Source organism: Scyliorhinus canicula, chromosome 9 (assembly GCF_902713615.1).
Source record: "Scyliorhinus canicula chromosome 9, sScyCan1.1, whole genome shotgun sequence".
Lineage (NCBI taxonomy): Eukaryota > Metazoa > Chordata > Chondrichthyes > Carcharhiniformes > Scyliorhinidae > Scyliorhinus > Scyliorhinus canicula.
This window is the reverse complement of record NC_052154.1, coordinates 68,605,085-68,631,674: the sequence shown is the minus strand read 5'-3', so window position 1 is coordinate 68,631,674 and position 26,590 is coordinate 68,605,085. Positions and strand designations below refer to the sequence as shown.

Sequence of the window (26,590 nt, the reverse complement as noted above, 5' to 3'; positions counted from 1 at the left end):
TTTGCACATCATTCAAAGTCACATACACACACTTTGCTTTCCAGTGATTCAACTGTTATTCAATCTAGAATAATCTTGAAGCTTCACTTATTATTCATTTCAGCATCAGGACTCGAGGTCCAGCGCTTCTGTGAAACACAGGGGCTCACTTTTTGGGTAAAATGAAGAGCAGAGCACAGCTTAAAGAAGCAGTCATACAGTCTATTCCTCATCAAAAGTCATATATAGGATTTATTGTACAGGAAGCTTTAAGATCCTCTATGACATCTGCATCACCCTGTAGCACTGAGCTAAAACTTTGGTCACAATTGATGTCGTCCAGCACTGGAGTACAGATCATTGCATTGATGTGCTCGGAATATCCACAATAACTTTCTCCCAGGACCTCAGATGGTAAAATAATATAACCTCAATTACCAGATCAGCTTTCTCACTAATGCTCTGGGGTTCAAATTATCATTTCCATAGACCTAAGGAAGAGTTTAAGGACGGGTGTCAGACAGATTAAGAATATAGCAGGTTTCCTTTCAAAAGGGCGATCATAAACCAGCATGGTTTTCATGAAAATCCAAGTTAGATGGTCTCTCTTACTGACAATGATAATGGTAATGTTAAATTTCCAGACTTTTTAGACCGAAGGCGGGATTCTCCACCCGCGTTCGCCCGGCGACTGGAGAATCCCGCTAGAGGTCAATGGATTTCTCCATTGTGGCTCACCCGTGGCGTTCTTGCGGCGGGCTGGAGAATCCAAGAATTTCAATTCTTCAAGGAGGCACAGTTGGATTTGAATTGATATTTTCTGGATTTATTAGTCCAAACCTCTGGATTATTAGTACAGTATAAAACCATTATACTACAGTACCTGTTGGCTAGTTAGTTCATTTTGCTTGTGTCCATGTTTCACAGAACTAAGAGTGTGTTTGCATGTGTATTGTATTTTTGTACATATATCTCTGTGTGTGTGTGTATATATATAAATAAAATACACAGATGTGTTTTTATGATTGTTTTGCTTTCCCGTGTGTTGTAAATTGGGTAATAAATTAATAAATTGTCCCGTTTTTTTTCTTGCTTCACTGTACGTCATATGGCAGTAATGTCCTCCGAGTTAAGGGAATACTGTTCCTAAGTCAGCCTCCATAAATATGTTCCGAATGTTTATATTTATTTATGTCTTTGATGAGAAGCTGTATTTTCCTTGATGAGAGTTTCATTCCTGCACAGCACTGAGTCCAAATATTATCCCACTGGGAATAGCCATGCGCTGCATGTTTTAATTTCATATCTGGAATGATGATGTGCTGCCAGATTTTTTATTTTGGGCTCCAAAATAACTGGGCATTGAATTTCAGTGAGTCAACTTTGCAGTTAACTCCAGTATATCATTCTGAGTGGAAGCAGTCCTTGTCTTGAGGGTGACCTAGTTTATAAACAGGATATTTTCATTAAGTTGATGATACACTTTAAATAGTGATAGCTGTGAAAATCAATATTTGGAGATAGGACATTAAACTCTGAATTGTCAATTGCTCTTGTTGCAATATTAGGGTGTGCATTTGTTGCTGGCAACAGATCCTGCTGAAGGAACGTAAGAAAGCAGTCAGAAAAGGTCATTTGACCAATTAAGCCCATTAATTGAATGTTAGTTTTCCTGACTTGTCCAATGTGTACATAGTCAGAGAGCCAACATTAATGTTAATATTCATCTTGTTGTAAGCATGTTTACCTTCTTTGTATTTTTCAGTATCAGGATTGCCTAATTCAATAACTCCACTGGGCTTTGCCATCTTAAAAATTAATGGACCATACATGAGACATGTTAATAAGTGTTTATGTGTTCAGTCATTATGTGTTAAATCAGCTCCATTATTGTTTCTGATTTTGTAGCCTTTCATCTGAAGTCCAGCATCTTCACCTGAGAAGGATCAGTCATCATCAGAATTTCAAAATTAACTAAGTAAAATTCTGGCCAGATTTTAGCGCACAAATGTGATTCTAAAACACTGGATGGGATTCTCCGTCGGCCGACGCCGGAATGGGGAAACGCAATCAGACGGAGAATCGCGCATCAGCTGAAAATCGAGGCTGGCGCCAGGTGCCCGACGGAATGCCATGCTCCGGTACTTCGATAGTGCCGTAAATGCATTCTACACCACATGTACAATAAACACCGTTGACAAAGTATTAGTGGGCCGATCCCGGTATTCTCCGTGGCTCCCGCGATGCTCCACCTCCACCAGCAGCAAGGTTCACTCATGGTTTCAAAAATTGAGAAACAGGTGCGGTAGCTGCTGAAGGAGAGGGCTGAGGTAGGTCATGTCCCCAGAGATGACCATGGGCTGCCGGACCTGACACCGACATGGTTGGCTGGGGGAGGGTGCATCTGCCAGGGCCGGGAGAGAGCAGGGGGTGACCAGGGGATGGGCCATAACGTCGGGGTGACCCCCAGGACTGGACGAGCATGGACCACCATTTCTGCATTCTGTAAGGTAGCCATCTTGCTGCACACCCCGCATGGTGGACGGTCAGTCCACCATGGCACGTGGTTACGTTGAGTGACACTGGCTGTATGGGTGCACCCACCCAATCATCTCCTAACTCCTCCCTCCACCCTACCCACCCACAACTGGGCACCACCCACTGGCAGGGCATCACATAGCCCGCCCTATGGTAATGCCCATGGTAGTCCCTACGGTGGGCAGCGGATAGGGGCCACACAGCTTACCTCTGGCAATGGGTAGCGACAGCCACCGGTATCACTTCCGGCAGAGACGGCTGTGGGGGCCAGAGGTCCCCATGCTGCCGGGCTGCAACGGGGCCAGGGGTGTGGCATGGAGGGCAGAATGCTGGGGAAATGGCCGGGTGTGGGGCTGGGGGCATTGTTGGGGGGGGGGTGAAACGTGCGTGGCCAGGTATTGCAGTGTAAGCCGGGGCCACTGTGCAGCCCATTGGACATGGCTTGGACTTTGTTGGAGTGGGTGGGGGGGGGGGGGGGGGGGGGGGAAGGGTGCGGGAGTGGAGTGAGAAGACTGTCGCATTACAGTCCGACATAGAAAGGGTTAAAGTGGGACTGGGTACAGCACCGGCCACAGTGTGATCTGAACCTCTGCAAGGAGTCAAAGGAGAAGGAAATAACAACAAAAACAAAAGACAAAGGGGAATCAGAAATGTGATAGGCAGATAAACCATGAGCCACATTCAAACAGGGCCGCAGTGAAAGATATTGGGAGCGGGCGAATAATGTTAAAAAGATAAGCTTCAAGGCTTTGTGCCTTAATGCACAGAGCATTTGCAATAAAGTGGATGAAATAATCATACAAATAGACGTGAACGGGTGTGATATAGTCGGGATTATGGAGACATGGTTGCAGGGTGACCAGGGATGGGAACTGACTGTCCAGGGGTAACCAGTATTTGGGACAGTAAGAAGTCTTATAACACCAGGTTAAAGTCCAACAGGTTTGTTTGAAACACTAGCTTTCGGAGCACTACTCCTTCCTCAGGTGAATGAGCAGTGCTCTGAAAGCTAGTGTTTGAAACAAACCTATTGGACTTTAACCTGGTGTTGTGAGACTTCTTGCTGTCCTCACCCATCCAACGGCGGCATCTCAACATCATCAGTATTTAGGAAAGAAAGACAAAAAGGAAAAGACGGTGGGGTTACATTGCTGGCCAAGGAGGCAATTAGCACAATAGTGAGGGAGGATATTAGCTCCGACAATGCAGAATCTGTATGGGGAGAGTGAGAAACAGCAAGGGGCAAAATACGTTAGCGGCCGCCATATATAAATTCCCAAACTGCAGGGATATTGCTGGGAATGGCATTAAACAGGAAATTAGAGATGCGGGTGATAAAGGAACAATTGTAATTATGGGTGATTTTAATCTGCACATAGATTGGGAAAATCAAATTAGCCACAATACATAGAGGAGGAATTCCTGGAGTCTATACTGGATGGTTTTCTGGATCAATAGGTTGAGTAGCCAACTAGACTACAGGCCATCCTTGATTTGGAACTGTATAATGACAACGGAATCATTGGCAATCTAGTTGTGTGTGAACCCTTAGGGACAAGCGATCATAATATGATAGAATTGTACATCAAAATGGAGAGTGAAGTAGTTGATTCTGAGATTCGGGTCCTGAATCTTAACAAAGGAAACTACAATAACATGAGGAGTGAGTTGGCTATGATCGATTGGGGAATGTTACTTAAAGGGATGGCAGTGGCTTGGCAATGGCAAACATTCAAATGGAGGAATTGCAACAATTGTTCGTTCCTGTCTGGCACAAAAGTAAAACTGAAAAGGTGGTCAATCCATGGCTTACAAGGGAAATTAAGGATAGTATTCGATCCAAGGAAGTAGCATATAAATTGGCCAAGAGAAATGACAGGTCTAGGAATTGGGAACTATTTAGAACTCGGCAAAGAGGGACCAAGGCATTGATTAAGAAGGGGAAAATAGAGTATGAAAGTAAGCTTTCAGGGAACATAAAGACTGACTGTAACAGTTTCTATAGATACGTGAAGAGAAAAAGATTGATGAAAACAAATGTAGGTCCCTTACAGTCAGAAACAGTGGAGTGTATTATAGGGGACAAATAAATGGCTGAGCAACAAAATACATACTTTGGTTCTGTCTTCACAAATGAGGACACAAATAAGATACCAGAAATGTTGGAGAATGCAGGGTTTAGTGAGAAGGAAGAACTGAAGGTGATCAATATCAGTAGAGAAATGGTGTTGGGCAAATTGATGGGATTGAAGGCTAATTAATCCCCAGGGCCTGATAATCTACATCCTGGAGTACTGGTGGTGGTGGCTCTAGAAATAGTGGATGCATTAGTGGTCATCTTCCAGGATTCTATCGGCTGCGGAACAGTTCCTGCAGATTGAAGGGTGGCTAATGTAACTCCGCTATTTAAAAAGGGAGGTCAAGAAAAAACAGGGAATTATAGATCCGTAAGCCTGACATCAGTACTGTGGAAGATTCTAGACTCCAATATCAAAGATTTTATAGACTTAGAAAACAGTGGCAGGATCGGACAGAGTCAGCATGGATTATGATGGGGAAATTATGCTTGACAAATCTCCTGGAACTCTTCGAGGGTGTAACTAGTAGAATTGATGAAGGTGAGCCAGTGAATGTGGTGTATTTGGACTTTCAGAAGGCTTTTGACAAAGTCCTGCATAAAAGATTACCTTGTAAAATTAAAGCGCAACGGACTGGGGGTCATGTATTGAGATAGATAGAAAATTGGTTGGCAGACAGGAAACAAAAAGTAGGAAATAATGCACCTTTTTCAATTTGGCAGGCATTGACTAGTGAGGTACCGCAGGGATCATTTCTAGGCCTCAGCTATTCACAATATGTATTAATGATTTAGATGAGGGAACAAAATGTCATATCTCCAAATTTGCAGATGACACCAAGTTGGGTGGGAGGGTGAGCTGTGAGGAGGAGACAGAAATCCTTCAGTGTGATTTGGACAAGTTGAGTAAGTGGGCAAATGAATGGCAGATGCTGTCTCATTTGGATAAATGTGAGTTTATCCACTTTTGTAGCAAAAACAAGAAGGCAGATTATTATCTGAATGGCCATAAATTAGGAGAGTGGAAAGTGAAAATGAAAAAATGAAAATTGCTTATTGTCAAGTAGGCTTCAATGAAGTTACTGTGAAAAGCCCCTAGTCGCCACATTCCGGCGCCTGTCCGGGGAGGCTGGTACGGGAATCGAACCGTGCTGCTGGCCTGCCTTGGTCTGCTTTAAAAGCCAGCGATTTAGCCCAGTGAGCTAAACCAGTCCCTTGTACAACGAAAACGAAAAGTGCAACGAAAGCAGGGTGTTCTCGTACACCAGTCACTGAAGGTAAGCATGCAGGTGCAGCAGGCGGTAAAGAAGGCAAATGGTATACTGGCCTTCATTGCGAGAGTATTTGAGTACAGGAGCAGGGATGTCTGAAGAAGGATGTTCTAACTATAGAGGGAGTGCAGTGAAGGTTTACCAGACTGATTCCTGGGGTGGCAGGATTGACCTACGAGGAGAGATTGAATAGGTTAGGATTGTATTTGCTGGGGTTCAGAAGAGGCGGGATCTCAAACCTATAAAGTTCTAACAGCACTGGCAAGGGTAGATGCAGGAAGGATGCTCACGATGGTGGGTGTGTCCAGAACCAGGGGGCACAGTCTAATGATATGGGCTAGACAATTTAGGACAGAGATGAGGAGAAATTTCTTCACTCAGTGAGTGGTGAGCCTGTGGAATTTGTTGCCACAGGAAGTAGTTGAGTCCAAAACATTGTATGGTTTCAAGAAGCAGTTGTATATAGCACTTCGGGTGCGGGGGATGAAAGGATCTGGGGCAAAGCAGCATTCGGCTATTGAGTTGGATGATCAGCCATGATCACAATGAATGGCAGAGCAGGCTTGAAGGGCCGAATGGCCACCTGCTCTTATTTTTTCTATATTTCTAAAGGAACACATGATCCGAGTCCAGATGCAGTTGTGTATTGGAGATGTGGGGAGGCAAGCATGGGGACAACTTCTAACTTAGTCCTTATATTGTATATATTGTATAGTTACCTGCAGTTAACAGATACTTACTGTTGAACTATTTGAGACACACCAGCTCTTCACGAGACCTACCAAACTATACATATCTTACAAGAAAGAGTACTCTTTTTTTGGAGTGGTATAGAATTCTCGATTGTGGGTTAATGTTTTTTCAGCACAAAAGACCAGAATAAGTGTATTGGAACGCTGTTTTGATTGGCTCAGTTCTGATGTCTAAAGGTATGGCACTGTGTGGAAAGAGCTGCATACATGCCAAGGTCGTGACTTTTCCTGTGGGAGACTTTAGTGAAAGACAATTTATAACTTTTAAAAGACTGAACTTTATTGTAGCTTGCATTTCACAAACCGGATTCTTCACTCTTGTTAACCCTTTCCCATCTGAAAATAATTATTTCTTGTTTTGACTTGGAATTATTGGGTTCAGGGATAAAAATGTAAAATTGGCTGCTGAAGTATTACCCATATATTTGTGTATGTTTTCCCGAAGGAGGATAGATTGTGGCAGCATTGTATAAATTATGATAATATTAGTGGTTGAGCTATAATGCGTATTGATCAGTCTATTCTACATACTCAAAGGGCATTCGGTGCGATGCAATGGCCACACTGCCCCAGAAAACAGCTCGCCACGGTGCAGCCTGGCTGATGAAAGCCGGGAGACCCCGCGCCCGGGATCTACCCGGTTCACCATGCCTCGTGAGATCCGACATGATCTGGCGAGACATTGCGATGTAAATCCCGCCCATTGTGGGCGGGATCACGTTTTGGCAAATCTGCATATTGGAGTGAGGCAGTAAGTCTCACTCTAATGTGCAGATTCGTGAGGTACCTGTGGCCTTGGGATTCATTCCCTTTGCATCAGAGGCATCGGGCGAGCGCCGTTCAGCAGAGTTCCCACAAACGGAGACGAGACAGCAAAGCAGTGACCTGATTGGCTGGCAAGGAAAGTGCTCCAGTTAGCAGTTGCTGGGAGAAATTTAACTCTTCGTGCGTTGGTGAGTTTTGTGATTGGTAAGTAAAATCTTTATTCCTTTCACTTATTAATTATTTGATACTATATTTGTAATCAGTTAAGGTAAAGGGTGAAAATGGCAGGAGATCCCAGACCCGTGTTATGCTCCTCGTGCGCAATGTGGGAGTTCAGGGACGCGGCCGATGCCCCTGACTCCTTCATGTGCAGGAAGTGTGTCCAGCTGCAGCTCCTGTTAGACCGCATGATGGCTCTGGAGCTGCGGATGGACTCACTTTGGAGCATCCGCGATGCTGAGGAGGTCGTGGATAGCACGTTTAGTGAGTTGGTCACACCGCAGATTAGGATTCGTGATGGAGACAGGGAATGGGTGACCAAAAGGCAGAGAAAGAGCAGGAAGGCAGTGCAGGTGTCCTCTACGGTCATCTCCCTCCAAAACAGGTATACCGTTTTGGATACTGTTGGGGGAGATGACTCACCAGGGGAAGGCAGTAGTAGCCAGGCTCATGGCACCGTGGCTGGCTCTGCTGCACAGAAGGGTGGGAAAAAGACTGGCAGGACTATAGTCATAGGGGATTCAATTGTAAGGGGAGTAGACAGGCGTTTCTGTGGTCGAAAACGAGACTCCCGAATGGTATGTTGCATCCCGGGTGCTCGGGTCAGGGATGTCTCCGATCGGCTGCAGGACATACTAAAGGAGGAGGGTGAACAGCCAGTTGTCGTGGTGCATATAGGCACTAACGATATAGGTAAAAAAAAGGGATGAGATCCTACAATCAGAATTTAGGGAGTTAGGAGATAAGTTAAAAAGTAGGACCTCACAGGTAGTAATCTCAGGATTGCTACCAGTGCCACGGGACAGTCAGAGTAGAAATTCAAGAATAGTTAGAATGAATGCGTGGCTTGAGAGATGGTGCAGGAGGGAGGGGTTCAGATTTTTGGGACATTGGAACCGGTTCTGGGGGTGGTGGGACCATTACAAACCAGATGGTCTACACCTGGGCAGGACTGGAACCAATGTCCTAGGGGGTGCTTTTGCTAACACTGTTGGGGAGGTTTTAAACTAATGTGGCAGGGGGATGGGTACCAGATTAGGAAGTTATAGGTCAGTAAAGAAGCAGCAACTAAAGCCAGTAAGGTACGAGGCAATAAACACAATGTGACTAAGGGGAAGAGTAGACAGGGAAGAGATGATGAACGCAAAGGGACAGGTGGTCTGAGATGCATTTGTTTTAATGCGAGAAGTGTAGCAAGTAAGGCAGAAGAACTTAGGGCTTGGATCAGTACCTGGGAATATGATGTTATTGGTATTACTGAGACTTGGTTGAAGGAAGGGCAGGACTGGCAACTGAATATCCCAGGGTATAGATGCTTCAGGAGGGATAGAGAGGGAGGTAGAAGGGGTGGAGGAGTTGCAATACTCGTCAGAGATGATATCACAGCTGTGATTAAGGAGGGCACGATGGAGGATTCGAGCACTGAGGCAATATGGGTGGAGCTGAGAAATAGGAAGGGTGCAGTAACATTGTTGGGACTTTACTACAGGCCTCCCAAAAGCGAGCATGAAGTAGAGGTACAAATATGCAGACAGATTATAGAAAAATGTAGGAGCAATAGGGTGGTTGTGATGGGAGATTTTAACTTCCCCAACATTGAATGGGATTCGTGTAGTGTTGGAGGCGTAGATGGAGCAGAGTTTGTAAGGAGCATCCAGGAGAGTTTTTTAGAGCAGTATGTAAATAGTCCAACTCGGGAAGGGGCCATACTGGACCTGGTATTGGGGAATGATCCCGGCCAGGTGGTTGATGTTTCAGTCGGTGATTACTTTGGGAATAGCGATCACAATTCCGTAAGTTTTAGAATACTCATGGACAAGGACAAGAGTGGTCCGAAAGGAAGAGTACTACATTGGGGAAAGGCAGAGTATAACAAAATTCGGGAGGAGCTAGGGAATGTGAATTGGGAGCAGCTGTTTAAGGATAAATCCACATTTGAAATGTGGAAGTCTTTTAAGGAAAGGTTGATTAGAGTGCAGGACAGACATGTTCCTGTGAAAATGAAAGATAGAAATGGCAAGATTAGGGAACCATGGATGACGGGTGAAATTGTGAGACTAGCTAAGATGAAAAAGGAAGCATACATAGGATCGAGGCAACTCAAAACTGATGAAGCTTTGGAGGAATATCGGGAAAGTAGGACGAATCTCAAACGCGCAATAAAGAGGGCTAAAAGGGGTCATGAAATATCTTTGGCTAACAGGGTTAAGGAAAATCCCAAAGCCTTTTATTCGTATGTAAGGAGCAAGAGGGTAACTAGAGAAAGGATTGGCCCACTCAAAGACAAAAGAGGGAATTTATGTGTGGACTCAGAGGAAATGGGTGAGATTCTTAATGAGTACCTTGCATCGGTATTCACAAAGGAGAGTGACAAGACTGATGTTGAGGCTAGGGATGGATGTTTAAATACTCTAGGTCAAGTTGTCATACGGAAGGGGGAAGTTTTGGGTATCCTAAAAGACATTAAGGTGGACAAGTCCCCAGGATCGGATGGGATCTATCCCAGGTTACTGAGGGAAGCGAGGTTCGAAATAGCTGGGGCCTTAACAGACATCTTTGCAGCATCCTTGAGCACGGGTGAGGTCCCGGAGGACTGGAGAATTGATAATGTTGTCCCTTTGTTTAAGAAGGGTAGCAGGGATAATCCAGGGAATTATAGATCTGTGAGCCTGACGTCAATGGTAGGCAAACTGTTGGAGAAGATACCGAGGGATAGGATCTATTCACATTTGGAAGAAAATAGACTTATAAGTGATAGGCAGCATGGTTTTGTGCAGGGAAGGTCATGTCTTACAAACCTAATAGAATTCTTTGAGGAAATGACAAAGTTAATTGATGAGGGAAGGGCTGTAGATGTCATATACATGGACTTTAGTAAGGCGTTTGATGAGGTTTCCCATGGCAGGTTGATGAAAAAGTGAAGTCGTATGGGGTTCAGGGTGTACTAGCTATATGGATAAAGAACTGGCTGGGCAACAGGAGACAGAGAGTAGTGGTGGAAGGGAGTGTCTCAAAATGGAGAAGGGTGACTAGTGGTGTTCCACAGGGATCCGTGCTCGGACCATTGCTGTTTGTGATCTACATAAATGACCTGGAGGAAGGTATAGGTGGTCTGATTCGCAAGTTTGCAGATGATAGTAAGATTGGTGGAGTTGCAGATAGCGAGGAGGACTGTCAGAGAATACAACAAAATATAGATAGATTGGAGAGTTGGGCAGAGAAATGGCAGATGGAGTTCAATCCAGGCAAATGCGAGGTGATGCATTTTGGAAGATCAAATTCAAGAGCGGACTATATGGTCAATGGAAGGGTCTTGGGGAAAATTGATGTACAGAGAGATCTGGGAGTTCAGGTCCATTGTACCCTGAAGGTGGCAACGCAGGTTGATAGAGTGGTCAAGAAGGCATACAGCATGCTTGCCTTCATCGGACGGGGTATTGAGTACAAGAGTTGGCAGGTCATGTTACAGTTGTATAGGACTTTGGTTAGGCCACATTTGGAATACTGCGTGCAGTTCTGGTCGCCACATTACCAGAAGGATGTGGATGCTTTAGAGAGGGTGCAGAGGAGGTTCACCAGGATGTTGTCTGGTATGGAGGGTGCTAGTTATGAAGAAAGGTTGAGTAGATTAGGATTGTTTTCGTTGGAAAGACGGAGGTTGAGGGGGGACCTGATTGAGGTCTCCAAAATTATGAGAGGTATGGACAGAGTGGATAGCAACAAGCTTTTTCCAAGATTGGGGGTGTCAATTACAAGGGGACACGATTTCAAAGTGAGAGGGGGAAAGTTTAAGGGAGATGTGCGTGGAAAGTTTTTTACGCAGAGGGTGGTGGATGCCTGGAACGCTTTGCCAGCGGAGATGGTAGAGGCGGGCACGATAGCATCATTTAAGAGGCATCTAGACAGGTATATGAACGGGCGGGAACAGAGGGAAGTAGACCTTGGAAAATAGTAGACAGGTTTAGATAAAAGATCTGGATCGGCGCAGGCTGGGAGGGCCAAAGGGCCTGTTCCTGTGCTGTAATTTTCTTTGTTCTTTGTTCCTTGAGACGGAACGGCACTCGTGGGGGATCTCCCAGGGGATCGAAGGCGCCCCAGTTACATGCCCTTTGGGCAGGATGGTGCCCAAGGGGCAACCTGGCACCTTAGTGTCAGCCTTGCACCATGGCAGTGCCACCTGGGTGCCAGCCTAGCACTGCCTAGGTGGCACTGCCAACTTCCATGGATGCCGAGGGGGTAGGGACCAACCCATTGTGCATTTGGGCTTGGTGGGGGGAGGTCGGGATTGTTTTGGGCCTCTTGGAGATCGGGATGCCATTTAAAAATGGGGTCCCAATTTCTCGCTACAATAGGGATGTCCAGCGAGCAGAGCTCCCCACTGTACAAGATGGGGCTATATGAGGTCTTGGCCACGTGTTCCCTGTTCAGGCCCCTTATTCAATGTGACTCGAGTTAAATAGCCATGTGTTTCTTGGCACTGTGAGCGCCAGGAAGAACACGGCTAAACGCGCTTGCGAGGGGACTTTGTTCCAAATCACACCCATTATTTCCCATTCAGAACTGGGAAAAGACACGATCGGAAAATACAACATCAGTAAATATGCACAACACTTTTGGCTGTGTGTAGTAACACTCCAACTGAGATGAACTGAGAGCCGCTAGGAATTGAACTAGGAATCTCCTGTCTCTCTGGTCAGATTGCACACACTGTCTTGCCAGCCAAACCAGATGGCTTGGGGCAGGTAATTATTTCCAACCATTTAAGGAACAAACTTTTTTGTTCAAATGTATATTTGTTAAAGCTCTGCCATTCAAAAGAACTAGCTCATAAAGAAAACATGGTTCAGTAAAGTCAACTCTTGTTCATCTTTGAAGCAGCTTCATTGTTTAAGCTTCAGTTTATAAAGTCAATCCTTGCTCCTCTTTTTAAACAAACGAAGAAATAATTAAGAACCCAGTCAATTTCATTGAAATTCACCAAGTTCAACTGTAAATGTGGAAACTATTGATGAGAACTCAAAGTAACTGAAGATATGGAATTTATTTTCTACCTGTGTTTGGAAGGCATATCACACCTTACTCCAGGAAAGCATTGATTTGACACCTTTCATTTAGTCTCCCAGCATTTTGGTGGACTCACTTAAAAAACACTCTATTCCGACGACAAGTACAATATAATTTTTTGAGTACGTTCTTGGCTTTATATTTTCCTAGATAGAGCAAGAATAATTAGAAAAGTGACTGTTTCTATAAACTGCTTTGGAAGGCTGGGTTAGTAAAAGGAAGTGGCAATCGATGAAGACTTCCTGCAGTTGCCATTAGCTACTTCAGGGGTCACATGGTAAAGCCTCTTTTCTCTTCAGGAACTGAGCTTTGTCACATGGTCATCTTAAAACAATCCCATGTGATATTTCACATTGTATAGTGTTTTACAGTGCAATTATAAATGGTGTTTTAATTTATATTTTATCTGTTGGTCTCTAATAAGTTGCATGGTATCATTAGTGTATTGTTAATGATAAGTATTTGTAATTTGTTATCTTCTTTTTTTGCCAAGAGACAGAATACTGTTCAGAGACTTGCTCAAGAACCATTCTGATAAACTGCTGGCAAAGCAGCTCCATGCTCCCACCTCAACTTTCCCATTCAGCTGACTCCCCTGACCCCTGAACCCTTGTTCAAATGACATTCCAGAATTACTTGCCTTGACCTTGAATATCTTGATTTTAAAATTCTCGCCTCTGTTTTCAAATCTCTCCATGGCCTTGCCCCTCTCTATTTCTGTAATCCCATCAAGCCCCAAAATCCTCTCACGATGTCTGCGCTCCTCCATGTGTGACCTCACGAGCATTCCCAATTTTAGTTGTTCCATCATTGATGGCCATGCTTTCAACTGTCTCTCTCCTCTTGTAAGGCACTCTTTTAAACCTACCTCTCGACTAAGCTTCTTTATCACTGCTCCAAATATCTCTTTTATCTGTTTCAATGAGAAATCTTTTGAAATTCTAGCACCACTGCTGTGAAGTGCCTTGATGGATGTTTTTTAGGACATAAAGGGAGGTGTTGTTGATGTGTGTAAGTCGAGACCTAGACATGCAGTGAGCAGCAGGCTTGATGAAGTGGAGTTGGACCACAGCTCCCTCACCATCAGCTCACCAAGCCAGGGCTGCATGACAGTCCATACTTAAAGGTTGAATGGGTAAACCAAATGATTTGCATGGTTACTGTGGAGTGGAAATAAAAAGGAGATGTCTCCGTTTTAATGATGCAGCCATGTCACAATAAAATATCAGTTTGTGCAAATTGGCCACTGTGGCATTATAATCAACGAGCTGTTTATACTGTAAATTATCCAGATGGCAAGATTACGCCTGGCAGCATGTGTAGGAATGTGTTGTTTGCTTTTTTTGAAGTGCAATCCGTGCTAATGTTGCAATGATCTAGTTTAGTGAATTTGCCTTATAAGGACTCGCAGAGCTCTATATCGAAAGTTGGCATGAAAAGTTATCAATGTGCCGCAGCGAGTGACTCCCCTCTGGGGTCAGTGGTGTCAGACGACCTATCACCTAGAACATGGCTAAGATGCAGCTGTTTTCATACCTCATAACTTGAAGATTTCTCCCTCCCCCACCACATACCTTGCATTAAAAATAAATGTAATGTGGACTGGCCGTCTTGATGGGGTGTTAGACCTCTGAAAATTGCTGTCTAATAAACCTGCCGTGACTGCGTCAAAATCGTTAATGTCTCATTGGAGACATCACCACATGTTAATGGTATACCGTGTGCCTTCTGAACATTGCAATCTTTGAAAAATCCTCAGAGCGGTTATAAAACTCAGTGTGAATTCGCTGCTCGGCTGATGGTAACAAATTACCTTTAACCTTTGCTTCTGTTATTTTAGGGCTTGGTTCAGTTTTGTCATCCACTTGGGAGGCTCAACACCGTTGTCAGTCAATTTTACCCTTTGCAGAGATGGTAATTGCGATTTCTCAGAAGAACGATAACCTGTGAGAAAGTTATGTTGACGAATTGTCATTAAGAGGAAGCTGCTGTGTTGAACCACTGCTAGTTTTCCTATGGTATTCTTAATATTGCACAATGAGGATGAAGAACTGTGACGTGGTGTGACATTGTGGGCGCGGCCCACTTTTAATGAGCCATGAGGAGTCAGGATATGCAGAGATATTTTGCCCTTTGCTTGCCCATTATGAATTATTGGCACCTGCGCATTATGAATGATTGGCACAGTGAATTAAAGGGGAACATATGATTGTATCTATCTTTCTCTTTCTTCCATACCCCCCACCTCTACATCTTCCTGATTCCAGCAGTCACAGTGACCTTATAATAATACAGATAGCCTTTAATTTGGGGAATTTCAACCTTTTGTAACTTTTCAAACACTCTGGCCAACGCCCGACCCCGATTTCAGTTATTATTTTTATAACTGTAAACCCAGTAAGGTGACATTGCTATCTTAGCATGAAATAAAATAAGTCACTCTCTTCGTAGTCAGGGTGACAATAATTCCGATAATTCCCTTTGCATTATGTACAGCAAAATCACATCTCCTGTGCATTCTGTGGCTGTCATTTTGGAATAACTGTGGTTTCCAAAAAAAAATAATGATATAGATGATGTGCCCTGATCCAGTTTTGACTGTATTACTAACATGATGGCGTTATAAGAATCTGAAATATTATGCATCTTTTGGATTGGTTTGTACTGGCTAGCTATCTCTGTTGTCTGGCATACACTAGTTGAGCACTGCTGGTATTATGTTGCTACTGAATTCTTAAATTGCTAGTCCCTCTGGATTGGATCTGAGAGAATTGCTGGCTGGTGCATCATCATTGGAGACACTCGTGGGCTGACCCACTGCTGACTTGAGCAGTTCTCAGCCAGCATTCAAGGCTGACTTGCCAAGTGTCCTGGAATGATTATGGGGTGAAATCAAAGCTTCCTCCATTAAAAAGTTGAGAAGGCAGCTACAAAAGATCTCGTGAATGCTTTACACAAAATGTTGTTCCTCTTCCCTTCTACGCAATATTAAGAGGCTGGATGGCGCCTTCAATTAGATTTTCAGCTTCAGGATAGCATGAGAAATTGACACAATACAAGGTTACAAAACTCTTTGTTATGTTGGACTCGTACCATTTCATACTCTTAGTGTTATTCGTTCACCGGCTAAGCATTCATTTTTATTTCAAAATCTGCAGCAAAATTAATCATAAAACCAGAAGCTGTGGAGCCTCACAGTGTTAAGTCATTATTATTTGAACTAATTAATGAGCTATCAGCTGATGACACAAACATGTTCTCCATACAGCTTCTACACTTAATCAGCTGCAGCTATATGCCATGAGGCTTAAGGTCGAAATTGAATTGAGTTTTTATTTATATTCAGCTGGTACCATTAAATATTACTTCAGCAAACAACCTGCTAGTCATCGATAAAAGGATATTTTTGTAAAAAGCAGCTCAACTGAAATGCAATTCCCACCTTCTTGGGACATTTCTTTGGATTGGAGGAAGGTTTATAGTGGATTTCCCCAGTGTCAGTGTTGGAACCCTTGCTGTTCCTGAAATATATTGGTGACCTTGAACTTTGGTGAACAGGGCAACACATGTGGATGATATAAAACTTGGAAGCATTGTGAACTACGATGAGAGTAGTGTAGAGCAACTAAGTTGGTGGGCAGACAAGTGCAGGTGAAATTTAACATGGGCAAGAGTGAGTGATCTATTTTGGCAGGAAGAACACAGGGAGACAATAAAAGATAAAGGTTACAATTCGACAGGGGGTGCAGGAGGGGACGGACCTTGGTGTATAGATGCATACATCGGTGAAGGTGTCAGGACCAGTTGAGAGAATTTAAAAAAAAAAAATAATTTTGAGTACCCAATTAATTTTTTCCAATTAAGGGCAATTTAGTATGGCCAATCCACCTACCCTGCACATCTTTTCGGTTGTGGGGGCGAAACCCACGCAAATACGGGGAGAATGTGCAAACTCCACACAGACAGTGACCCAGAGCCGGGATCGAACCTGGGACCTCAGTGCCGTGAGGCAGCTGTGCTAACCACTGTGCCACCGTGCTGCCCGTTGAGAGAACAGTTAATAAAGCCCACAGCATCCTGGAAGTTATTGATAGACGAGGAGAGTACAAAAGCAAGGAAATTCTGTTAAACTTGTAGTTTTGAAGTAACAGGTTGAATGCTGAGAGGAAGGCAGAGGTTTTGGAAGGGGATTCTGGAGCCTAAGGCCTGTACGGCTGAAGGCACAGCTGCCAATGGTGAGATGGTTGAGATGGGAGGGCACTTAAAGTGGTAATTTCACATTGTGCAACCACAGTCTAGTACAATTACTTTGCACTAATTTGGGTAATTAGCTGTGGTAGAGGGCAGGTCTACATGGGAGTGTCATTGAATCATTTTTCCTGTTTCACATGTAAACCTATTCCTTGAATTGTTACCAGATGTGAATCAGATTTCTTGTGAGTCTTTCAGTTTGACTTTTTTCTATTGTGTGATTGTAGCTAGCTGCCCTAATTTCTGCTTCATAGGGTTGGTTCATTTGCTAGTTCCTTCCTTTTCCATCCATTAGTGTCTGTCTAGTTTGTTTGCCCCTCAGCATTTTTGCATCCCAAGGCTGAACTGATTGCTATTCCTATATCGGCCCTTCCAACTCTCATTCTCTAACATTGTTTATGGTCAAGACTTATTGTGGCCATGTGAAGGAAGTACATGTTTACCACACTAACCTTTTCAGGGTTCTTGGAACACATGCTAGGCTATGGGAAGGTACAAGCTTACCACTTTGTTCCCTAGTACAATTTCTACAAGACGTTCTGTGCCATTATAAATCACCCTCTGCTCTGACTGCAGGTTATGCAGATTGGACCCTAATATGTGTCCTAAAATTCTGTAACAATCCACATGAGGGTCCATAAATTAAAAGAACTAAATTTACCAAACATTCTCAAATGAAAAAATTACCAAACAAGATTTAATTTTTTTCTAACTTTCACATCTTCAGAATCAACGTAAATTAAAGATAAGTTAACAGGTGGTTCACGGTTGCTATGAACTATAAATTGCATGAAGAATAGAAAATGCAACAAAGATGAATCTAATTTTTTCTAGGCAGCTCACTCCATCTTTATGGCACCAATTCTTCCAGCGGCAATCTTCCTCGAACAGAATTCTAGTCCCTTTCCTTCAACTACGTAACTGATGCTCCACATACATGATCTTTCATGTAAACTGGGTTCCACTCATGCAATCTTCCACACAATGACACACATCTTTTCAGAACCTTCACAACACTCTGCTCCCCTCGGTCGTAGTGTCATAGAACATAGAACATAGAACAGTACAGCACAGAACAGGCCCTTCGGCCCTCAATGTTGTGCCGAGCCATGATCACCCTACTCAAACCCACGTATCCACCCTATACCCGTAACCCAACAACCCCCCCCCTTAACCTTACTTTTATTAGGACACTACGGGCAATTTAGCATGGCCAATCCACCTAACCCGCACATCTTTGGACTGTGGGAGGAAACCGGAGCACCCGGAGGAAACCCACGCACACAGGGGGAGGACGTGCAGACTCCACACAGACAGTGACCCAGCCGGGAATCGAACCTGGGACCCTGGAGCTGTGAAGCATTTATGCTAACCACCATGCTACCCTGCTGCCCAGTAGATCATAGATCATAGATCTACTGGAACCGCCTTCACCTTTCCATGGTATGGCTGATTCTCGGCATACAATTTCTCGGAAGTGAACAGTGGCAGTAGTCCTTCCCATGCATCCCCACTGCTCAGAAATCCATTCTCATTTTTCTCTTGATCAAGGGTCTCCAGGTTATCTAAAAATGATAATTGATCCCTTTAGAATTGATGCAAACATCCAAGTATGTTTTAAAACAATTACAAATTGTGCAAACATTTTAAAGTAATTACAAATTTCCCTTACTGTTATTGGTCCTGGGTCAAAGGCAGTCAACGCGAAGATCAGTGCTCATGAATATGAATTAAGGGCTCATTTAAAATGGCAACTGAGGGGCAGCACGGTGGTGCAGTGGTTAGCCTCACGGTGCCGAGGTCCCAGGTTTGATCCAGGCTCTGGGTCACTGTCTGTGTGGCGTTTGCACATTCTCCCCGTGTTTGCGTGGGTTTCGCCCCCCAACCCAAAAATGTGCAGGTTAGGTGGATTGGTCACACTAAACTGCCCCTTAAATGGAAAAGAATGAATTGGTACTCTAAATTTTTAAGAAACAAAATAGCAATTGAGATGTCTATGAGACACAAATGAGCAGAAAAACATGAAGAGATTTTTAGAATGTCAAAAACTCTCAGATCGAGGGAAGAGAAACAGATGGTCCCAACAAGCTCAATCTATCCAGAGTCCACTTATGGATATTGCATCATAGACGTCTTTCATCCCAACCAAAGGAATGCAAAGTTCCTCTTCCTATCTTTGGTGAAAAAAATAATCAAATAACACTACTGCATCCTTCAATGCCAATCCCCAACCCTTCTCAACTCAACCGGGCAGCACGGTAGCCTTGTGGATAGCACAATTGCTTCACAGCTCCAGGATCCCAGGTTCGGTTCCAGCTTGGGTCACTGTCTGTGTGGAGTCTGCGCATCCTCCCCGTGTGTGCGTGGGTTTCCTCCAGGTGCTCCGGTTTCCTCCCACAGTCCAAAGATGTGCAGGTTAGGCGGATTGCCCATGATAAATTGCCCTTAGTGTCCAAAATTGCCCTTAGTGTTGGGTGGGGTTACTGGGTTATGGGGATAAGGTGGAGGTGTTGACCTTGGGTAGGGTGCTCTTTCCAAGAGCCGGTGCAGACTCGATGGGCCAAATGGCCTCCTTCTGTACTGCAAATTCTATGATATGGATTGGGGTGGCATGGTGGCGCAGTGGTTATCACTTCTATGTCACGGCACTGAAGACCCGGGTTTGATCCTGGCCCCGAGTCACTGCCCGTGTGGACTTTACGCATTCTTCCCCTGTCTGCGTGGGTCTCACCCCCACAACCCAAAGATGTGCAGGCTAGGTGGATTGGCCATACTAAATTTCTCCTTAATTAGGAAAAAAAAAGAATTGGGTACTTTGAATTTATTTTTTTAAAAACTCATATGGATTAAGTACCCTCTATAAGGTGTCAATTGATGATGAGGAGGTCCTTTAAACCAGACCCTGTTCCATGTCCTTACTGTGTAATAGTGGATAGAATGGAAGATGTTGGTGGGGTGCAGAACGAACCGTGTTTCTGATCTCTAACCTTATTTTTGGATAGCACTGAGAAAGACTAGGTCCTCTGATTTGTGTGGCATTGGATCATTAATTTAAGATGGTCACTGTGAATGAGGAGACAAGTTAGGAAAAATGTCTATTCAGAGTTGTTGGGGCATGGAATGCATTGTCACAGGGAGTGGTTGAAGTAGATGTTATTGTACTTTTAAGGGGAAAAAAGGATGGTTGTTTCAGACAGGGCTCTGGAATGAGCAGGACACTGCAATTAGTGTTGGTTGCTCCAGAAAACAGCTAGTGATTTGGAGAAATCATCAATTTACAAGCTTGTCATCATTACAAGCTCCATTTTAGTTTATCGTTTACAGGTGCAAACCTTCAGATTCAGTTACTGGTGTTCCAAGCAGACTGTACAAGGATGTTTCATTTTCAGTCCCAAGTCCATGGTGTACCACTGTCTCTTTGGGTTCACTTTTACTCACTGCATTGTTCTTCCATTTTTAGTCAAAAACCTTCCGTAATCTGGAACAATCTAGTTTGTGGTTCATTTGGACAGTTGAAAATAATTGAGCTACCTGCATGTTTTTTTTAATCTTTCACCGTTTCCAATTACCTTCCAACAGACTACCTGTGGTAGCTTTGCTGTAATTGAATTTTTCCAAATCTGCCCCTGGTTTACTAGAAACAAAGGGTAGGCATGCCCACTACAGAACTTGCAACCAGCATACTCTGAACTAAATGTGTGTTCTGATACGCCCGCACGTATAATAATGCACGTGGAGACATATGCATGCTTTCATTTCCAGTGTTCTTCCAAATGAACTGTCTTGTATTGAGATCCTTCACATAAAATAAAGAACTTTTGACTAGAATATATAGTAGACAAGCTGGCCTATGGGCAGGAAAGATAAGAGGAACCAAGAGAAAAGGAACCATTTTGGGGTTGGTTGATTTTAAAGAGACTTTAAAGATCCAGGATGATAGCAAAGGCAACTGTTTGGGGAGAGAACTCCAGAAGGAAGGATCAGCAATGGCAGTGACAAGTAAATTGGTATTAGAGATATGGAAATATAGGGTTAGGGAAAATGATTTGCATGGTGCATGTGGTGTTCTTTGTGACTCTGTTACCAGGATGGATGTTGTAGTGTTCACAAAGACCACAGAAGTTAAGTTCATTTCCAAAGCTAACTTTTATTTCCTAATTATTAAAGCTCCTTTTAACTTACTCCTATAGTGTACAATAATCTAGTAATCTACACTTTACTACTACTAGTCTCTACACTCTATCTATAACTGTACACTACATATTGTGACTGCTCCTCCCCAGCCTTCTCCCAGAAGCCTGTGACTCAGTGCTTTATATAGTTCTGCATCTCGCTCCATCTAGTAGTTAATTTTGATATGACTTTAACCCTTTGTATTGTGAACATTTCACATAATGTCACAGTGCAGAGGTCGGCTCTGGAGGGATTTGATGCTTTGATTCATGTATAAAGTGCCAGTAGTGTTGGGTAGGACCAAAATGTGAACTTCCAAGAGTTGGGAGTTTAACTTGGGGCTTACTGGAGAAATCAGTTCTTGGGGTGATGACATTATGGGTCAGGATTTCAGCAGCATTGAATGAAGGATGGGATTGTATTTCCAGAGGGGACTGAAAACATTCTTGGCGAAGGCCTGGAAATGGGACACAATCTTGTCTCAATGTCGAAAAGGCTGTCAATGTTGTTTAGCCCAAACATTGATTTTGCAGGATCAATTGATAATCTAGGGGAAATAGCATGAACATCAGATTGACTTCCTCTCATGGTGGCATTTCTTCTGATCCACTGAAATTTCTGAAAACTTATTGATCTGAAATGTGCTGCTGGCTTTTTTTTTTCCTACTGATTGTGCAAGCTTTGCGGTCTTGTATTCCACGTGGGTGCAAACTGTGGAGCTTTGAGAGCAGCTTCGAGAATTTAATTCCAGGCTCCCAGTAGGTGCATTTATTCACCGCTGCTAATTTTGGATTATTCAAACACTGAGAAGAGCCCCTTGAAATTCAACACTCTGTTCAGACAGCATCTGCGTGCATAAATAGGGTTTAACATTTCAGGTCAATGACCTTGCATCAATCGTAAAAGTGGAAACCGAACCTGGTCATGTTGCTGTGGGTTTTTTGGATCAGAAAGGGCACAAGGTTATAGTTCGGACACTTCTAATTTAAACTGTTCTTTCTTTGTGAAGAAACCACTTGTGGGCAATGCAGCACATTTAAACCAGAGTTGTTCAAATACTGCGGATGTGAAAGGAATCCTAGCTTGTAATTACTGTGACCCAAATTGTCACATTGATGTTTTAAAATTTTTTTTAGAGTACCCAATACATTTTTCCAATTAAGAGACAATTTAGCGTGGTCAATCCACCTACCCTGCACATCTTTGGGTTGTGGGGGCAAAACCCACGCAAACACGGGGAGAATGTGTAAACTCCACACGGACAGTGACCCAGAGCCGGGATCGAACCTGGGACCTCGGTGCCGTGAGGCAGCAGTGCTAACGACTGTGCCACCATGCTGCCCTCCATTGATGTATTTTTAACAAATGTGTTTCAGAGCATATGGAATTGTACATTCCTCTTCCTGTTGGCCTTCACTGTGTATCGAGGGGAGTGTGCATAAAGAAAACAGATAACTGAACTGCATCCAACAAAAAATAATGATGCAGAGGTTGTTGAACTGTGTCATTGTACAGTAGTGATTCAATGAACTGTCTTACATTTGTGTAATTTCTATTGGGACTAGCCAGTCATTGTGAACTAATAATTCTATTTACTCAAACTATTTCCTGATCTCTTCCCAGCCTGGAGTCCTTAGTTCATTTTATACATGCTTTCAGAATACTGTTTGACTCCCACCCACCTGCAGCATGTTGTAGAGTTCAATCTCCCAGAGACAGCAGTGACAGTGAAGATGATTTAGGGAGCAGTGCAGGATGATCCTCATTAGTGATTTTTCATGGATCTGTTCATCAAAACAGGCCATGTTCTGCCACCAACTCTGCTTATAGGTTTTGATATAGACGTATATTCATTTCATTAGTAGGATGAATGTGATGCAGGGTGGAAGGGTTACTGTTGTTTTGTCTATTTGCAACATCTCTTATTTTTATGATTCAATTGTTCAGAATTATAGCGCCATTTACTTGCTATAGCTTAACATTTATTAATTTTGCTTACAGAAAAGCTGTACAACTCGACAGGCCCTGATTTAAGAAGATCACTTTTCTCTTTGAAACAGCTATTCCAGGTACTGTAACAGTCCAATACTTGAAATAAATCTACCTATTTGTTAATATTTACTTGGAAATTGGTAGTTTTTTATATTTGTGTAATTTCTATTGGGCCTAGCCAGTCATTGTGAACGAATAATTCTATTTACTCGAGCTATTTCCTGACCTCTTTTTTTTTTTTCCCATTCCCTTTTTTCGTATTCGTTCATGGGAAATGGGTGTTGCTCGTGAGGCCAGCATTTATTTTCCTCAACCCTAATTGCCCTTGAGAAGCTGTTGGTGAGCCACTGGATTTAACGTGGTGTGAGTGGTCCAGCAGTGCTGTTAGGCAGGGAGTTCCAGGATTTTGAGGTAGCAATGATGGGAACAGTGATTATTTCCAGCTCGGGATGGTTTATCATTTGCAAGTGGTGGTGTTCCCATGTGCCTGCTGCCCTTGTCTTTCTGGGTGGTAGATGTCCCAGGTTTGGGGAAGTGCTGTTGAAAAAACCTGTGTGCATATTATAGATGGTACACGCTGCAGAACATAGTGTGCCAGTGGTGAATGGATTGAATGTTTAAGTTAGTGGGTGGGGTACCAAATCAAGCAGCCTATTTACCCTGGATATTTTTGAGCCTATAAAGCGCAGTTGGAATTGCGTTCATCCGGCCAAGTGGAGAGTATTCCCTTATAGATGGTGGAAAGTCAGGAGGTGAGCTACTTGTCAAGGAGCATCTGACTTGCTCTTGGAGCCACAGTATTTATGTTACTGGCCCAGTTAAGTTTCTGCTTAATTGATACACTCTGGATGTTGAAGATGGAGGATCTGGTGACCTTTGAATGTCCTTTAAAAAATACATTTAAAGTACCCAATTCATTTTTTTTCCAATTTAAGGGGCAATTTAATGTGACCAATCCACCTACCCTGCACATCTTTGGGTTGTGGGGGTGAGACTCACGCAGACAATGGGAGAATATGCAAACTCCACACGGACAGTGACCTGGGTCCGGGATCGAACCCGGGTCCTCGGCGCAGAGAGGCAGCATTGCTAACCACTGCACCACCGTGCCGCCGCCATTGAATGTCAGGAGGAGAAGAGTAGGTACTCTTTTGCTGGCGATGGTTAAGGCTTGATACTTGTGTGGAGCAAATGTCAGTTGCCAAACATGAATGTTGTCCAGGTCTTGCTGCATGTGGGCACAGACTGTTCAGATTGAATTTGGATATTGATGTCATTTCTTCCTTAACCCCTGACTCTGGAATTAATTAAAGAGCCTCACAATCCAGTGTCTGGAGAAGTTTCTCTTGTTCTCTGTTCTAACTTACATTTAATCTTGTGGCTCCCCATTCTATACTCTTCAATTGTTGGAAGCCACTGTAGGGACTCTATGGTTGTGCGTCTCAAATTACCTTTCCGTTTTATTATTTGTTATTTCTCCGCTCTCTTTATTACTCAGCTGCACTGTTCTTTTCTCGGGAAGAATGCGGAGCAAATCAGGTGCTGGGGAATCGAAACGTTATAAGTAAAAATGCATCAAAAATCTCCTGATGATGAAGCGGAATCCCACTGTGAGACTTTGCGCATTTTTGGCCTGCACTAAATGAAAAGAAGGATGAATTATCATTGACACCGCCTCCCCTCTCTTTTGCCCAGCTGGCTGCTACAGCCCAGCTATGCAGAGCAGCATAGAAAATGTAATCTTTGACAGCTGGACGTCTGCAAAGATCCATCCCTTTTGGCAGAGCGTGTGGTGCACAATTTAGAACTAATTACCTAACACGTTAGCTCTCTGAATGGAACACTATGTTCCCTGCTTGTCACAATCAAATCAGATTCAGTAAGCTGCCAGGTGGGGCCTCCCCACATATGGATATACATTCTGGAACTTCCTCCTAAAAATATTTGCCCCAACTCTAGGTGGGGTCAGTTTGGAATTTGTATGAGAAATAGTGTATTCGTTGATCCCAGAGCCACTTTCTAACGTTGGTCTCCCAGCCAATTCTACAACAGATGACCACTACTATCACCTGTTACGTCGAGGAATAGGGGGATATATGTCAAACAGCTTTCATGAATAAAACTATAGGTGTGCAATGTGTGATAAGTAGATTGTCATCTGTAAATAATAATATATGTATAACTGCTGTAGTTCCAGCATCCGACCACCAGGTTGTGTGAATACGCAGACACGTGACCCAGACATACCATGTTCGTAAGGTGTTGATGGCAGTCGGATATTAGAGTAGCTCTGTAGTATCCCTGTATACGCTGGTGTTAGACCATTATTTCCAACTGTATTGAACTTAGACATTTTGGTAATTCGTTAGTGTAGTGTTAGTAATAAATAACTTTGTTTATGAAACAAAGTCTAATGTCCTTTGTTCACACTACAATATCAGGATTCAACATCAGCCCAATCAAAGAACATTACACAATGAGGTCAACACAACATTCAGCCAATAGGTAGAGTTGTCACTAGCTGGAGCAAGTCATTAGGGATCACTCTCAAAGTATTCTTAAATATCCAGTGGATGGATGTCATACAAGATGTACATTGCCTATTGTGAATGCAGCATTCAATAGCACTATAGTTAGAGTGCGATTACAGTAAGAAAGAAAATATCATTGCCTCTTAATATCTGTGTAAATCTCAATGCCTAAAACAGGGTCCTGAAATGGCTTAAAATTGAACAAGACTAAATGTCAAATTGGTGTGGACAATATCACCTTTGTAGGAGATAAGTTCTTTGCACAAAGTGCTCAACCTGGTCAAGGTAATATAAAGGCAATCTTGCAGATGCCACACCCCAATACTTATGCATATCATCACATCCCCTTTTCTTTGGAAATGTAGTTATTTAAATTCATTATTTAATTTTTACAATTCAATGTGATAGGCATACATTTTTATAACATTCAACTATTACGGTCTCACAAATTCAGTCTCTCAGCTTCACATGTTGCCTTGTAGATCATCTGAGTGGCTGCTAAATTTGTGAAGTTACTCCATCTTCCTTTGTGGTTGTGGATGATGCTTGTTGTTCTTTTTGTATTGTTGTGTCTTCGTCTTGTTGTTTTGGCTCTATATGCTCTATTCTCCTTCAGCTGTATTAGGCCTGCGACCGACTTCTTCTTGCGGTTGCATTATAAAAGATTGCTGAACTTTCAGCAGAGCTCTTCTGTTTCTCCTTAAGGCGATGCTGTCATCCGTAATGATGAGATATGAATTTGGACCTGCTTGCCGCAGCATCTTCACATACTTTGACCATCCATTCCTTTTGGAATCTTCCCGTCTGACTGTGTCATCTGGCTGTGATGGTTGGAGTCTTCTTGCAGAATTATCGTCAAATCTCTTTGTGTATTTATCTTCAAATCTCCTTTGCCTCCTTTTTTGAAAGATCGGTTTCCTTCCTAAACCTGGAGTAATGGACTCTTTCGGCATTTTGAACTGAAGCTTCCTGCACTGT

General features: G+C 43.3%; 1 protein-coding gene across 4 annotated transcripts in view; it reads left to right on the top strand.

Moving 5' to 3' along the window:
• Window positions 1-26,590, top strand: part of fhod1 (formin homology 2 domain containing 1) — a 483,544-nt gene that overhangs the window by 188,337 nt on the left and 268,617 nt on the right. For all 4 annotated transcript variants that reach the window (XM_038806848.1, XM_038806847.1, XM_038806846.1 and 1 more), the window contains exon 4: window positions 23,091-23,158. In XM_038806848.1, the coding sequence (XP_038662776.1) occupies window positions 23,091-23,158 (68 nt within the window). The remainder of the gene's footprint in view (window positions 1-23,090; window positions 23,159-26,590) is intronic.